The sequence below is a fragment of the Spermophilus citellus genome (assembly GCF_964194105.1).
Source record: "Spermophilus citellus genome assembly, chromosome: 1".
NCBI lineage: Eukaryota > Metazoa > Chordata > Mammalia > Rodentia > Sciuridae > Spermophilus > Spermophilus citellus.
In genome coordinates, this window is record NC_138182.1 from 213,212,226 (window position 1) to 213,228,741 (window position 16,516).

The 16,516-nt window shown below is 34.3% G+C and overlaps 1 protein-coding gene across 2 annotated transcripts; it reads left to right on the forward strand.

Moving 5' to 3' along the window:
• Positions 1 to 1,709: 1,709 nt before the first annotated feature.
• Positions 1,710 to 14,878, forward strand: LYSMD3 (LysM domain containing 3). Of its 2 annotated transcripts, XM_081304339.1 has the most exons (3): positions 1,786 to 1,927; positions 6,075 to 6,340; positions 11,106 to 14,878. In XM_081304339.1, exons 2-3 carry the CDS (start codon positions 6,086 to 6,088, stop codon positions 11,769 to 11,771), a joined length of 921 nt encoding a protein of 306 aa, XP_081160465.1. In that variant the 5' UTR covers positions 1,786 to 1,927; positions 6,075 to 6,085; the 3' UTR covers positions 11,772 to 14,878. The 2 variants fall into 2 exon arrangements, with proteins under 2 accessions (XP_081160466.1, XP_081160465.1); XM_081304340.1 differs by lacking the exon at positions 6,075 to 6,340 and having other exon boundaries at positions 1,710 to 1,927.
• The last annotated feature ends 1,638 nt before the right edge of the window (positions 14,879 to 16,516 follow it).

The following is a 16,516-nucleotide window of genomic DNA, read 5'->3' on the forward strand; positions in this document are numbered from 1 at the left end:
GAATGTTGGTAACAAAAACACACATTCCTATAAACTACACATTCTTCTATCTATGGCTTTTTAATGGAAGCTGTGGCAGATGAGATCTCAAAAAAACCAAAATTCCTTTTGACTTTGCTGAGCACTGGGGACATCATTTTTCTCAAAGACAAAGTATTTGTTCTTACAGACCAGTGTTTTGGAACTTGGCCAAAATTCATGGCTAACTGCTTCCTTTGTATATTAGAATAATAAAATATAGTTCTATCACAGCTTTTTTGTAAAAAGTTCAATTATTGCATTTTTTTTCAAATACAAATTACGATTTAGAGCATGCAGTTAATATTGAGAAAGTATTTAAACAACGGTTACAGGTAGCAGTCCTGTAGAAGTGCTTGAAATTCTATTTGGGTCTCTCAAGGATTCCACTGCCTATTGACATTAAAATAAGAAAAGTAACCTATATGTAGAAAGAAGGTTGTATTCCCATTAACATTCATGAGGGCTGAGCAGCTGAAGCCCTACACATCAAGTGGGGAATATGTCCTTTGTCTACTGATGAGAAAATGTCTCAGTGATAAATGGTTACAGACAGGGTGTCACGAGGGCAACAGCACACAGAACAGCTTCAACAAACTTTTTTTTAAAGTCTTCTTCTGAAGCTTTTTGTAGTATTGTGGAGCGTAGTGCCTATCATCTCAAAATAAAGGCTAATACTGCAATACAGAATTCCTAACCTTTGCTGAAACACATCCTAGAAAACCAAAAACATACCGTTTGAAAATAATTTAGAACAAAGTTTCAACAGCTTCAGGAGGTATTCAGACGTTCTGAAAAGGAATGTAGCCAGCATAGTGGCTATTTCTGTCTAAAATGGATATTGTAATGAGTTAGCATGGTAGTCAAAGTGCACCCTCTGTAGTGTCAACACTGGGAAACACCAGACTCTAGAATGGTTTTACATTCATTTACATAAATTTAAACATGTTTATTCTCGTTTAGTAAGTTTATGAAAAATATCATATATGAAGACACGAATTTCTTAGTTAACGAATAATATTGCACAGAATCCAACATTAACTACCAATGACTTCCAGTTAATTTTTAAACTGAAATAAGTTAGGTTACAAGTTGTTGACACGCTTGTCTCATAGAGCCTGAGAAAGAGGCCACAGGGCAAACACTTCCTGTGGCCTGGCTCTAGGTGGCTCACTTTCCTCACCTATAGCCACGAAGGACGCTCTAACCCCAGTTCGCCAGTATTTTGCCTCTTCTGCAGATTTTAGCATGAAGAGAGGTATAAGCATTGTGCAATTTTCTAAAACAGGACTGTCAACACTGGGCATTTGCAGTGTTCTTCCCCTAAAGAAAACTCCAGATACAGGGTAAGAAGAAATGTACAGTAGCTCCCAGACAGATTCTCAGAGCTACTCTCCTTGGGGACAGTCTTGGGCAGCGCTGTGCGGACGGTGCACAAAGGCGCAGGCAGCAGGTCGTCGGGCGTCTAGAGTTGATGCGGGAACTTGGAAGGACTAAACTATTCCACTAGGGAAGAGGAGGCGGGGCCTAAATGGAGAGGCGGGGCAGGGCTGGAAACAGAGCCCCTCCCCGGGCCCTAGGCTGGCAGGCGCCTGCGTGCTGGGCGTGGGCTTGTGGTTGGACGCCTAGGGTTCTGGGCTTGCGGTTGCTCCCCAGTCCTACGCTTCCTCCCCCGCCCCTTCCCACCTCCGCCCACTTGACGCGATGACGCATGGCAGGTTTGCGGACGTGGCGGCGGCGCACGGTCGGGAAGGCGGAGACGTTGGCGGCAGCTGCGGCGGTGGCGGCAGCGTTGGGGGACCTGAACTGCCAGATACCTAGGCTCGGTCATGAACTTGCCCGGGACAGGAGCGGTGGCGGCGGACCTGGCATCCGGCTCCTCACTGCGTCCCGCTTGCTAACGGGACAGGTAAATATGGCGGCGAAGTGTGTGTGTGTGGGGGGGGTCCTGGGTTTGGCAGTGATGTTGGACTTCAGCTGAGTCCTCCCTGGAGTCCTCGCGGAGCTCGGCCGCAGGTGTGGTGGGGCGGCGGCCTGGGGCTCGGACCCGGTTTCGCTTGGAGGACATACCCGAGGCAGGGAACATCTTTGATGCCAGTTCCGCCACAGTGCCTGTCAAACTATCGAGGAAACCGAGGCTCCGAGGAAGGGCTTCTGTCTGCCCGATTTCCGGGGCAGCGCTTTTCCCACCCAAACACAGTATTTCCCCCGCAACTTTGCGTTGGCGTTGATTATTAGCTGATGGCATCTCGTCCACATCATCCAAGTGTGATGTTGTGACAGAAAAATCTGCCTTATAGTCTTTGTTAGGGATAACAGGGAAAGGAAAAAAAAAAAGTGTGCAGTGGAGAGGGAGGGAAATTAAGTCTTTAAAAACAAATTTTCCCCTGGTGGACACAACCCTGTGATTCTGTTCCAGTGCTGAACTAGCGTATGGTGTTTCTTTTATCGCTTCCCTCTTAGGAAAGTCAAAGCGAAACACCAGCAGCAGTTTTTATATATAGTATGACGGTGTTTGGGAAACCATTTGCAGTTATAGACCGAACTGATGAACGCTTTTAACACTGTATCCACTGGTAATTATTTTTTTTCCCTTGGCCTCTTGTAATCTGTGTAGCATGAAGGCTTGTTCCAGATTTCCTAAGATGTATTTCATGCCTTTTTCCTGCCCTAATAGAATTTTGAGAGGGGCGAAGAATCGAGCTAGAAGACTTGGATACTTTGTACTTTATAACCTCTAAGTAGTTTGTTCAGGTAATTATCTTCCTGGGCAAAGTCTTTTTACTTCCTTTAGAGGCACAAGCAATTCTTTAGTAATTCAAACACGAATACCCAGTTTGTGTTATATTCTCTGCCTGCATTTTGTTGCAAAGGAGAATAGAAAGAGAATCCATGCAGTTCTAGTCTTTTAAATAAAGCCATATACTATGGAGAGATATTGATATAAATATCCAAAGTGTCTAGTAGGTATTGCTTAGTGACTTTCAGTTAGTTGTACTAAGCTATGAAGTTTTAAAAATAAGATTTTAGGGAGAAAAAGTCTAAAGGGACACAATAATCAGGTCATTATAGCCTCATGTATAAATTGTGGTTTATTAAGTGATACTCAACTCTTTTGATCATGGATGCCTTTTGAGAATATGAAACAGTATTTTCCCCAGAAAATGCACATGTATAAAATTTGCCTGTGAATCCACAGGACTCACACATATACCCTTGATTAAAGATACAAGATAAAAAAGACTTGGTTACATAAATGGAAATAAAGTTTTTATCTTTGTAGGAATATGTGTAATCATGACTTCAAAACTGCTGAGATGTGAAATGTGGGTAGATTGCCTTAGTTTGGTGGCTGTCAAGTTAGAGATCCTAGTTCTTGGTAATAAATAAGGTAGAACCTCTGAGAACAATTGAAACAATCTATTTAATATATAGCTGTGGTTACTATATGATCTGAATAGAAAACCTTAATTTTTTAAAGCATTACAATGGGTTGGAAACCAAATTTTAAGGATTGGATTCAAGTACGAAATAGCTTCAAAACATAAGGATGTGCCTACTTAGAGAATGTAATCTATTGTCATCATTTTACAAATTCAGACTTTTGGAGTTGTGTTTTTCTGATTTTTTTTTTTCCTTTCCCTCTTGGTACTCATTCATAGTGTTCAAAACATAACAATCCTTTGTCTAAACATCATTTGTCCTCCTTGACTTCCATGGCATTACATTTCCTTTTCCTCTGGACATTCTTTTTTCATCTTTTATGGCAGAACTTCATCTTTTATGGCAAGAACTTCTTTTTTACAGGGTAAGGAGCCAGAGTTATTACAAAAACAAACAAACAAAAAACTACTTCTCTACCCACCATTTGTATATTAATGAATTTTTGTGTTATAGTCTCATTATTAGGCTCCTTGAAGTTCCAAGGGACCCACTAATTTATTTTTCTTCTTTTTTTCAATTAATTTATTTATTTTAATTAAGTATATATGACGACAGAATGCATTTTAATTCATTGTACACAATGGCAGCACAACTTTTCATTTCTTTCTTATGATGTAGCATTACAACATATGTGCAGTCATACATGTACCTAGGGTAATGATGTCCATCTCATTCCACCATCTTTCCTGCTCCCATACACCCTCCCAACCCTCCCTCCTCTTTGCCCAATCAAAGTTCCTCCATCTTTCCCATGCTTCCCTCCTCCCTGTTATGGATCAGCATCCATTTATAAGAGAGAATCTTTGGCCTTTGTTAGGGATTGAGTTACTTCACTTAGCATGATATTCTCCAACTCAATCCATTTACCCACAAATGCCATAATTGTATTCTCTTTTAAGGCCATTGTGTATATATACTACAGTTTCTTTATCCATTCATCTATTGAAGGACATCTAGGTTGCTTGCACAGTTTAGCTATTGTGAAGTTAGCTGCTGTGAACATTGATGTGTGTGGCTGCATTACTATAGAATGCTTATTTTAAGTCCTTTAGGTATAGACCTAGGAGTGGGATAGTTGGGTCAAATGGTGGTTCCATTCCAAGGTTTTTAAGGAATCTCCATACTGCTTTCCAGATTGGTTGCACCAATTTGCAGTCCCACCAGCAATGTATGAGTGTGCCTTTTTCCCCACACCCTCACCTGAATATTGGGCTTCTTTAAGGTTCAATACTGGGCCCTCTTTTCATACTCTGAATTCTGTAGGTGATCTCATCTATTTCAGTATTACTTATGTGCAGATTAGTCATAAAATGATAACCTAGGCCTTTCCTCTAACTATATAGCTCATTGTCAGAGATATTGAATATAGTCATGCCCTCACTCCTAGCTCTTCCAGCTCTCTATAGCTTAGGGAATGGCACCACAGTTTATTCCCTTCTGCAAATCAATAATCTTGGCGTGATCTTTAACTTCTCCTTTCGAATCTGAGCCACATTGAAGCTTGAAGTATTTATCTCCTAAATTCCTCTCAACTGCCTCTCTCCACCTTTCAAAACAATATCTGAAAGCAGTCTATCCTTTCTTATTTGAATAAGTAAAACAAAGCCAAAACAATGTGGAATTAGTTTTTTAGGTTCTTGTGTTTATTTTGAATGAGAATAGCTCAACTTGATGAATGTGTGTTGGGAGTGAGTATGCAAGTAAACAAAAAATATTAATTGGTAGATGTTTTTAATTTATATCAATTCTCAGTCATAGTCATAGAGTGCTTTTTCTAAATTACAAATAAAAATCACAGCTAAAATCTGTTCAGTCTAGGGCTGCGGTTGTGGTTCAGTGGCAGAGCGCTCACCTAGCATGTGTGAGGCACTGGGTTTGATCCTTAGCACCACCTAAAAATGAATAAATAAAGGTATTGTGTCTATCTACAACTAAAAAAATACACTTAAAAAAAATCTGTTCAGTCTTTATGTACCATAAATTCAATTTGATGAGTACTCTAAATTAAATTGGGTGAAGAGTTTTCAGGGGAAGAAAATCCCTGGTCAAAGAGCAAATTCATGGTCTATATAGAAGGCAAATGCTGTACTAAATATAAATTCTGAAGTTAACATCTTCCAGAGAGTGATAAGTGTAAATATATTTCAGTCTCATGTGAACTTAAAATACACAAGCCAGAAAGTTTTGAATTCGTCACAGTTTGTATATGTGTGTATAAACATACTTTGATTCCTTCAGAACTATAGTTGTAAATTTAGCCACAAATTTTTAAGACGTATATGAAAATAATTTGCCTAATTTTCTTCCCATAGTCAGAAGAAGAGTAACTTAATTTTTTTTTACCAAAAAGAAAAAAACAACTGTAGCATTTGCCTTGTTAAAATATAATTACCCCTATATGTTTTGTGATAAATGGTCCATTGGATTGTTGTCTCCACTACCAAATATGTTTGTTGTACTTCAACAATTATAAAACTCGAGTGTTAAGTTTTTAAATAACTAAAACCATTATTTAAGAAATTTTTTAAAAGTGAAATGTTAAGACTAATGTAAATACATCAAATTGATCAGCTACATTCCAAAGTTTTCTGGTTTTTTTCCCCCCCTTCCAGATTTTGGCAGTATGGCAGGGAGGCATCAGAATCGTAGTTTTCCTCTCACAGGAGTTCAGTCAAGTGGTCAAGTACATGCTTTTGGAAATTGTACAGACACTGATATGTTAGAAGATGAAGCTGAAGTGTATGAGCTTCGATCCAGAGGAAAAGAGAAAGTCCGAAGAAGTACATCAAGAGATAGGCTTGATGACATTATTGTACTAACAAAAGATATCCAGGAAGGGGATACTTTAAATGCAATAGCCCTTCAGTACTGTTGTACGGTAAGTTTTAATTTAATTTCACATAATGCAGTTCAGAATAAACTTATTTGTTCATTACTCTAACCTACTTGAAATAAATTCTGTGTCCTTTTGTTTCTTCACCCCTATTTTGCTTTTTTTTTTTTTTTTTTTTTTTGGTCTTTTTTGTACAGAATCCTGTATCATGTCTGTGGATGGATATAACTAGTATTGTTTCTTTCTGTACTTTTGTGCTTGAAATACTGTGTGTGTGTGTGTGTGTGTGTGTTTGAAGGTTGATTATTTCTGTTTTCAAGATTGGTAATATTGGGCTGGGGATGTGGCTCAAGCGGTATCGCGCTCGCCTGGCATGCATGCGGCCTGGGTTTGATCCTCAGCACCACATACAAACAAAAGATGTTGTGTCCGCTGAAAACTGAAAAATAAATATTGAAATTCTCTCTCTCTCTCTCTCTCTCTCTCTCTCTCTTTCTCTCTCTAAAAAAAAAAAAAAGATTGGTAATATTATGCATATTACTTTACAACTTGTGTTTTCATTTCTTAGTATTTGATGGATATCCCTCATGATCATCCCTCATAGTCTTAGTTCTAACTCATTATTTGAATACTTATATAATGTTCATAGTATTAGTAAGATATCTTCTACTCATGAATAGTGAGAATTTTCTTGGTGTTTTACATTGTGCACTATCATCATTCTTTAAAAGATAGTAGCTTTTGGGGATAGGTTCCTAATAAAATGAAAGACATTCTTAATTTCAATAGATAAACTCTATTTGAACCCATTTTAAATCTGTGTTATCTCCATTTTGGGCCTTTAGCATAACATGTTTTTATGTTAATACATTGATAAAGAAACTGGTTAGAACATTGATTTTCTAATTTTTTGTTGTCATACTCCCAATGGAATAGAATCTGAAATGTATCTAATATGTACCTCCTTGCATATTTTAAGTAAATGTTTTAATTCCACCTAATAACTTAAAGTAGTTTCAAAAGAATGTAATTCCAAGTGTTGTCAATATTGATGTTAAAAAATACTGTAATTAGAATACTTCTTAAATGTGTCCATGGAATTCTAAATATTATCAGGATTTGCAATCTGAAATCTTTATTTAAAAAAGATACATATATATATATATATATATATATATATATACACACACGCACATATATACATATATATGTATATTCTTTTATATATATTTATATGTATATACATATATACATACACACATGAGAGCTGTTTTTCAGTAGTGTAAAATTCTTTTATTTTTTTCTTTTTTATTAATATTTTCATCTTTTCACAGAATTTTTCTTAATGTAAAATATTTTTATACTTGAAAAACTTTTACTGATTCCCTGTATTGCAGTAGGAATAAACACATTTATAGATTTTTAATATATGAATGTGTGTGTATATATATGTAAAAGTTGAAATTGAATGCTTAAAAATTTTCCTATGATCATGAGGTTGTAGATATTATTTTTTCTGAATAAAGTAATTATAATTATTCAATAATAAAAATTCAAAACAAATACATTATAGATTTTTATTTAAAAATTTATAAGAACTGAGTGGTAGTTTTTGTTCCCTAACTTGTTCATGTATAATGACACAATTCCTGTCATTATTATTGGAAAATATAAAATTTAATTTTTTTAGTGCAAAAAAATGTTGTATACATGTTTTATAGAGAAATAGACCAATGGAAATAAATGACTGAATGTGTCTTGTCAGAAGACAAGCCAAAAACAAGGTGGAGGTCCAAGAGAAGAGTATGGTCCAGTGGCTTTTTAGAGAAAGCATTAGCTTTCCTTCAGTTAGTCTAGTAAATTTTCATAGGAGGGAAATTTGAAATGCCATTTGAGCAATTAACAATAGGTCATATTTAAAATAAGGTGAAAAGGGGAAAGTGTTTCAGGCCTATAACAATGGTGTAGCGATTCCAAGAAGGAAATAAGGTGAACAATAGAAAGAATTTTAATAGGTGTTTCAGAAATGAGTGGCACAGGCTGATTGGGATGAAGCACTTTGAGATAACTGGGGAAAAGTTTAGTCTATATTGTAAAAGAACATCATTATTATAGTTTTAATAGAAGTGAAGCAAAATGGTGGCAGAAGGAATTGGAAAGGATCCAGAAAAGAGATTGTTGGAATAATTCAATTGAAGATTATCAGGGATTAGATCAAAATAATCATGATTAGGATAGAGAAGAAGCTGATAGAAAATGTGTTTGGAGAAAATCAAAGGATGTATTAGCTGATTTGTCATTTGAAAGGAAGAGTCATAAAACTGAAGAACTTAACATTAGAGGAGACATGAGGTTGGTCACAGTATTGGGGAAGTTGATACAACAAACTTAGGGTATTAAGATAAGCAGTGCTTCCTTTTGGGTGACTTTTTTTTTTTTAGAGATGGACACAGTTTATTTATTTATTTATTTATTTATTTATTTATTTATTTATTTATTATATGGTGCTGAGGATCGAACCCAATGCCTCACATGTGCAAAGCAAATTCTCCATGCTGAGCTATAACCCCAGCCCCTGGGTGGCTCTTTTAATAGAAAAATAGTAACCTTAGAAAAGGATTTATAATAATCGTTTTTAAAATACAGTAAGTAGTGCTTTATTTGGCTTATAAATGATCTTAAGAATTATTTAAAATATGCCTATTATAAAACGGTGTTGAGAAGAGTAAAAAATTCAAGGTTGAAATCCTAAATGCAATCAAGGAATTTTAGCAAAACAGAAAACATTATAGGTACATTCAGAGAGGTAGACGCTAAATCTTTGAAGCCTTGTTTAGAAAGAGTATTGAGCAGTTACTATAATAAAATATAAACAAAAGAGCATTTAAAGAAAATGGGGTCAACCTTTGGGGGGTTTATCAATTAATCTTCATTTACTGTAAAACAAAACTGCCCCAAAATATTATATGATGACAAAGCACCCTTTATATTTGCCATCTTATCTCTTAGCTATTCTTCAGTCCTGTACCCCTACACCTACACATACACACTCCAAGAGAATTTTTCCAACATGATGAACTCTTTCATTCTTCATAGTACTTGATCACTAATCTACATTTGAGTCTGTTCACCACTTCCTCCTAAAAGCTCTTCGCTTGACATGCCTGACTTGGCTGGTTTCAGATTTTCCTACTACTAATATCTAATAATAACTAACATTCATAGCATTTATATTAGTGCTCAAAGTGTTCCGCATATGTTTTATTGATTTATTTTTTAGATTTTTAGTTGTAGATGAACACAAAACCTTTATTTTTTTTTATGTGGTGCTGAGGATTGAACCCAGTGTCTCACACATAACAGGCAAGCACTCTACCACTGAGCTACAACCCCAGCCCATCTGTAAGGTAGGTTGTAGAACCACTGACGTTTTTTTTTATAGGTATGGAAATTTGAATGCAAAATGGTTAAACAAGTTGCCTCAACACACAACTAGAAAGTGTGAATCAGGCTTCAAGCCTAGATACATACCTTTTTTAAAAAAAAAAAAAAATTTTTTTAGGTGTAGATGGACACAACACGATGCCTTTATTTTTACGTAGTGCCGAGGATCGAACCCTCTACCATTGAGCCACAATCCCAGCCCTAGATACCTATCTTTTAACCACCATTGTATATTGCCTTCCTCGCTACTCTTCTAAATCTCCTTTGTGGATTTATTGATACCTCTCTCAAATGTTGCCATTCCTCAGGGATATAAATCATTCTTCTGAGTTTTCAGACATATGTCTTCAATATCTTCCACTAGTATATATCAAGTACCTCAAAGCCAATGTGTCTAAAATCCTGTTCTCACCAAACACAGTACTACATATCTCATTGAATGGTGTCATCATACATGCAGTTGACCAAACCACAATCTAAGTTCTATCCTAGACTCAACATTACCTCTCTGATATCAGTTGGATAATACATGATTAGCTTAGATTAAAACATTGTTAGGAACAGTAAATGGGAATATTAACTTAGATGTGGTGAGAGAGCCTAGCATACTTATTGGTAATCTGAGAAATGCTCCTGTCTTCCCCCTCATCACAATGGCATAGGATATATGGACAGTTGGAGGTTATTTAATATGTGGAGAGAAATCAGCTGTGACTGATATTGCATGTAACAAATGTATGCGTTTACACTGAGGAGTTCAGGGAAAAAAATGGCCTTAGAAGACAAATGAGAGGGATGAATTACTATATTCTTAAAGATTTTTTTCACACTTTTAACATCTTTGAAATTTGGATGATGATTCATCATTACATTTGGTGTTTTTTTCCTGCCTTAAAGATAACACAAAATAATGGTACATCTTAGAGTTGATGGCTTCTTAGTTTTGATAAATGATGGCACTTGGGTAAGTTAACATTTGCTTACATTCCAATTGCCAAATTGTAATAAAGAACATAAGTATCTGTAATGCTTCCTTTGCAAATTGCTTAAAGACACAACAGTACAGTGATATTTGTGCATGATATACAAAGTGAAACAACTAGAATTTACTTAAATTATATTAATTAGTGTTACTAGTATGTGGGTGATTATAAAAAGCAGTTGGAGATTTCCTAAGCCTGGTAGATCAAAAGCAGTTTAGATTCTCATCTACAAGTAAAATTAAAATCTCTCTGGGTGTGGTAACTTAATATTACTAATAATTGAGCTCAAATCTTTTCCCCCTCAAAGAAATGAGATCGGTGACAATTGTTACCTCTGGTGTGATTTATAATTCAGTTGAATGTTTAATTTTTCTTTTTTACAGGTAGCAGATATCAAGAGAGTTAATAATCTCATCAGTGATCAAGACTTTTTTGCCCTTAGGTCTGTCAAAATTCCAGTTAAAAAGTTTAGTTCATTGGCTGAAACACTTTATCCTCCAAAAGGAAGACAGGCTTCACGTCCTTCATCTGTTCAATATGCTCCAGAACAACAGGAAGTTTTGCCAGCTAATGATTGTCTTTCTTCTAGTGAATCAGCTGGCAGTTTTTTAAAAGAAGTAGATCGAGACATAGAACAAATAGTAAAGTGTACAGACACCAAGAAAGAGAACCTTAATGAGGTAGTGTCTGCCTTAACAGCACAACAAATCCGTTTTGAACCTGATAACAAAAACACCCAACGCAAGGATCCCTATTATGGAGCAGACTGGGGAATAGGCTGGTGGACCGCAGTAGTGATAATGTTAATAGTAGGTATAATAACACCAGTATTTTATTTGCTCTATTATGAAATTTTAGCTAAAGTGGATGTTAGTCACCATTCAACAGCGGACTCTTCACATTTCCATTCAGGAATCACAGCCCCATCACAGCATAGAGAAATGGAAAATGGAATTCCTCCAACTAGAGGAATACATGTTGGTCAACAAGATGATCATAAACTATATAGAGAAGATTCTCAGCCACCTGCTGCTCAACACAAAACATAGCAATTAGCTCATAATCAGAGTAATAGGGATCAAGTGTATCTGGAATGAGGTGACTCGGTTATATCCAGTATCCACTTCAGAGGCAGAGTTTAGGGTGATTGATGATGCTTATGTTTTTTACCTTTCTAAAAGTTTTTGAGCCATTTACAAGTGGATTATGTATAAAATCCCTGAAATTGCTAGTTGTTGATGTTAAAAATAGTCAATCTATGAATACTTAAAGCAGAAATGAATTTAAATTTGTGCTTAGGAAGTTCTCAAATTGGAAGATGTATCATTTTTCTTAAGACTATTTGTTTAAATATTGTTAAAGTAATTCTCCTTTAAGATTATTCATGTTAAATTTTTGAATCAGAATAATGATAGTTTCAGATGTTTGCAACTGAAGAAAATTTGTGAACCACCAAAATATTTAGTTGCAAAAAATTTGATTCTGAAATTATTCATGATAGTGCGTGTTTAACATTCATCTTCAAACTTTAAAAACCTTTAGGACGTGTGCTATGAAAACACAGGTAGAAACAAATGGAAACATAATGTATAACTTCTACAATAGAGGTTGAGAAATAGATTAAATATTTTTAAGACCCCAAAATAATGTGTTATGGTTGGGAAGTTGCTCTTTGATCACTAGAACACTGGATTAGGTCAGGACCCAAATGTAATCTTGTCTTTTAAAGAATGCCTAAGACAGACCCTTTAACCTCACCTCTACTTCTATTTTTTAAATATTTGCCTCTGATATTTGAAAATATTTTTTGTACTTCTTTGATGAAAAGTGTTATACATGTATAGATTAGCATTATTTAGGAAATAACTCCTTACATACTGTGATAAATCATTGCTGTTACATATAGTAACAGGCCTTAATTACATTTACTGCCTTAGAATATTACTTTATGTAAGTTAATATAAGTTTTAGAATTTAAACATTGTTTCAGATGGTCCAGTTGGATTCAGTATAGGTTAATTAACCAAGCTCATCTCTACCTTCACTTTGCAGCACAAGTTAATGAATCAAAACACATCTTTATTACCTTTGAGGTCTATTGTAGATAACGATTCATCAAGCAAAAATAAAAACAAGAGGCCTTTTGCATTAAATAGGAGATAGTTGCTGTATTTGTTGATCTCTTAACCTGTTTTTCAAAGGGAAAATATCCAACCTAGACTCCCCCCCCCCCCCCGAATTGTAGCATCACATTGAGGAAAAGAGGCCAAAAAGTGGATGGTTGAAAGAACTTGATAGTACCATTTTTATAAGATATACTGTGGATCAGCCAGTCTTGACTAAATAAAAGAAACGTTTGCATACTGATCCTATCATTTTTTAAAGTGTGTATTTTAAAAATGTTGTTTAATGACTCAATAGATATGCGATGTGGAGTCTGGATTGCCTGTTTTGTGTATAATAAAGTATATACCTTAAGATATATAATACCATCTCATTTTCTGGGTATATTTTCTGATATTTCAATATCTTACATCAGAAACTCTAATCTTGGTATGAAATGGTATAAATATTTATGGTAATTGGGATTTATATACTTTCAGGAGAAAGCATCATAACAAGGACAAAGAAGCCAAACATTTTAAAATCTTTGTATGTATCAGAGGACTTTAGAACATGACCAGAGTGTTCAATAGGAAAGTTGTGAATTGATTTTTTTCAGTAAAATAATTCTCAGTTGTTTTAATGTGCCTTGGGTATCTGGAAACGAGGAGTATGATCTTTCAATTTATGCTCATTGCTAATTTGGCTAGTTTATATACCATTTAAGCCTGCTGAAAAATCAAGTTTTAGGATAGTAAATGCAGATTATTTCAGTTAGAACAGTCTTGACATCCTTTAAAGATATATTTACATCAAATTGATAAGGTTAGAGTCACTGGTTCATTTTTGTTAGCTTTACTTTGAAATTGTGACAAAGGGGTCTGATTACTTATTTTTAAAGTAAGAAAATACTGAAGTTGGCTAAAATTCATTTCTATCTTTCTGAGTATCCTTTTTGAAAGAAATACATCATATCCTTATAAAACACAATCAGGCAGTTTCCCTTTTCTGTACATTTGAATTACATATAATTCTATGTATACAGGTTATATATATAGAATTAAAGAGTTTAATCTTTGTTTTTAAAAGAAAAATTCCTTAAGAATTCAGATTTAAAATTTTAGCTTTTAAAAAGTACTAATATACATTCAATTTGTTGTAAATGCAAATTACGTTATATAATTAGATAAGCATAATTGTTTGATATTGGATTTTAATTGTGTTGAAACCCTTGTCTGAATTTAAGGCCTTACATTTGTATGTGTGTATGCAAATGTAACAAAACTGTGAATCATAGTATTTGGCTTACTTAAAAATTGGGAGTTGCAAGTAAAGAAAAAATACATTATTTTTAGGGCAGGTTTTTTGGTTTTTGTTTTTAATTTTGGATAGACATGGCTTAAAGGTTGTTTTGAACTAATGGGTAGCTATTTAGGTTAAATATTTTTGCTGTCCACCCCTAGAAAAAAAGATGGGTTATGGTCTCCTGGCCCTGTTAAGAATTAGAAAGAAACATGTAATTTCAAATTATCTTCCCCAAAGAACTTTTTGATTTACTTTCTTTTCTGGACTTTTACTTGCTTGGTCAGTGACCTAGAAAGTTCTTTAAACAAACCACTACTTAGTAAGGTCTACTTCCAACATTACCTATTTGGGAATATGAAGGACATAGTTAGTTTTAGAAAATGAAGTAAAGGTCCAGTCAAAGTGTTAAAGGGTAAAGGTGGAGTTCAGTCTATTTAAATGGTGCATTATGATGGGAATCATTCTTAGTTTGAATTACAACAATGTTGCTCAGGAAATCAGTATTTTTCTTCTAAGTATGTGCATATTGCACTGTTAGACCATAGACATATTTGCTTTATTTAATTCATTTTATGTATGCAAAATTTATAAATCTTTTGTATAATGTATTTTATACAATGGCACAATGTAAAAATAGAACATTATGTTAAGTGTACATCTGTAAAACTGGTTTTTAAAACTTTTTGCCCCTTGTTTTTCATATTTTAAAAGATGTAAAATGTAATAAAGTTTCTATTTTATTATTCAATCTAAAATTCAGGCTGGTGAATTTAATTGACGAAAGCAAACTTTTCTTCTCTACTTTCAAACTGACATTCTAGAGACACTCTAAGATTGATAAAGTTGCCAACGGTTTATGAGTTAAGGTTTTTACTTGCTGTGCTTAAACAAAATCTTCTGGATTATTTATAGGTCATAAATGTAAAAAAAAAAAAAAAAAAAAAAAGGAAATTTTAGAGGAAGGCTGTTTAGAGGGTTTTCCTCCTGGAAGACTTGCTCAGGCATGATCTACAACTTGCTTATGGAGTCATATAAAATGCTCTATTTATCTGTAAATTTTAATGGTAAGACAAAAATATTTCTCCTTCAAAAATACTAATTTTAAAAAATTAGAAGCCTAATTGAGAAAGTTCTTTAGAACATTTATTAATGGAGGAAACTGGGGTTTTTTCCATACGTTTCTCCTTGATTTTCCCATTTTTAAAAGCATATTGGTCTTAAAATTGTGTTTAGATTTTTTTTGTTGTTGTTGTTAAAAGGAGATTTTTACAAAGTCCAGAAACTTTAGCTACATTAAAGCAAAGCTACTGATTTGAAGGTGGTAAGGGAGGAAAGGCTAAGAAGAATTGTCTGAATTTCTTAGCATTATCTGGTCATTTAGCAAACCAGTGATGACACTAATATTATACTGTCTGCCAAATCTCTTGGTTTGTCATCACAACTTTTTTCCTAATCAATCACATACCTAGAGTTTTCATCTGTTGTTTGTAATAGTTTATTCAAAGATATTTCACAGAGGTAACCCTGCTCAATAAATACATAGTTACTATGTAAAACCTGTATTTAAAAAATACTTTTTCTTACCTATTAATAAAGGTTGAAACTAAAAATATTAAACAAAGAGACAATTTTATTTTTTAAGAATTTAATGTTAAATACAGAAAAATAAACATTACAGCAACCAGGTTTGCTTGTTATAATAATTTTAAAGACACATCACCAATAAGTATTTTGTGTTTATGTGTGTGTGTGTGTATACATACATACACACACACTCACACACACATACACATGTATATATTAAGCTATCTCTTGCCTTCCTGTGGAATAACTTCACAGTCTCAGATCTTCAACCAGAAAAAGAAAAGAAAAAGATGATTTGTGCTGGTAAAGCAATATTCAGACCCTGTCTGATCTCACGATTAGCATACTTTAAAATTGTAAAAAGTTGTTCCAAAGTGGGGAAATAAGTTTAAATGAGAGATGGCCAGGACCTCTCAAGAGTAAATCCTTGTCCAAAGGTGCTGGCCTAACTATCTTTAGGACTATAAAGACAAATATAAAGCTAGGAAAAGAAATACCTTTACCTTCAGTGTATTTGCTTGGTTCAAGCTTTGATCTGCACATTTATAATAAAGGAAGTAAACAAATATAGAAATAAGATTTCTATAAACAAAATGGTATTTGGCTGTGGTACACCAAAGGAAGTGAGAATAAAACACCTATGTTAATTATTCCCAAATGACAACTTTGCCATTATTACTAAAAACTTCATATGAGGTTTCTATTCTAATAGATTGCAGCTTTAAAGAAGACTTATTCATATTTCCATTTAGAATCTTAAGATCTTTTGATACACTCCTTTAATGAGAAGTCACATACTATG

Coding starts and splice junctions, on each gene's coding strand:
- LYSMD3 (XM_081304339.1), top strand. CDS start 6,086: ATGGCAGGGAGGCATCAGAATCGTAGTTTTCCTCTCACAGGAGTTCAG. Junction 6,341..11,105: donor CCCTTCAGTACTGTTGTACG/GTAAGTTTTAAT, acceptor TCTTTTTTACAG/GTAGCAGATATCAAGAGAGT.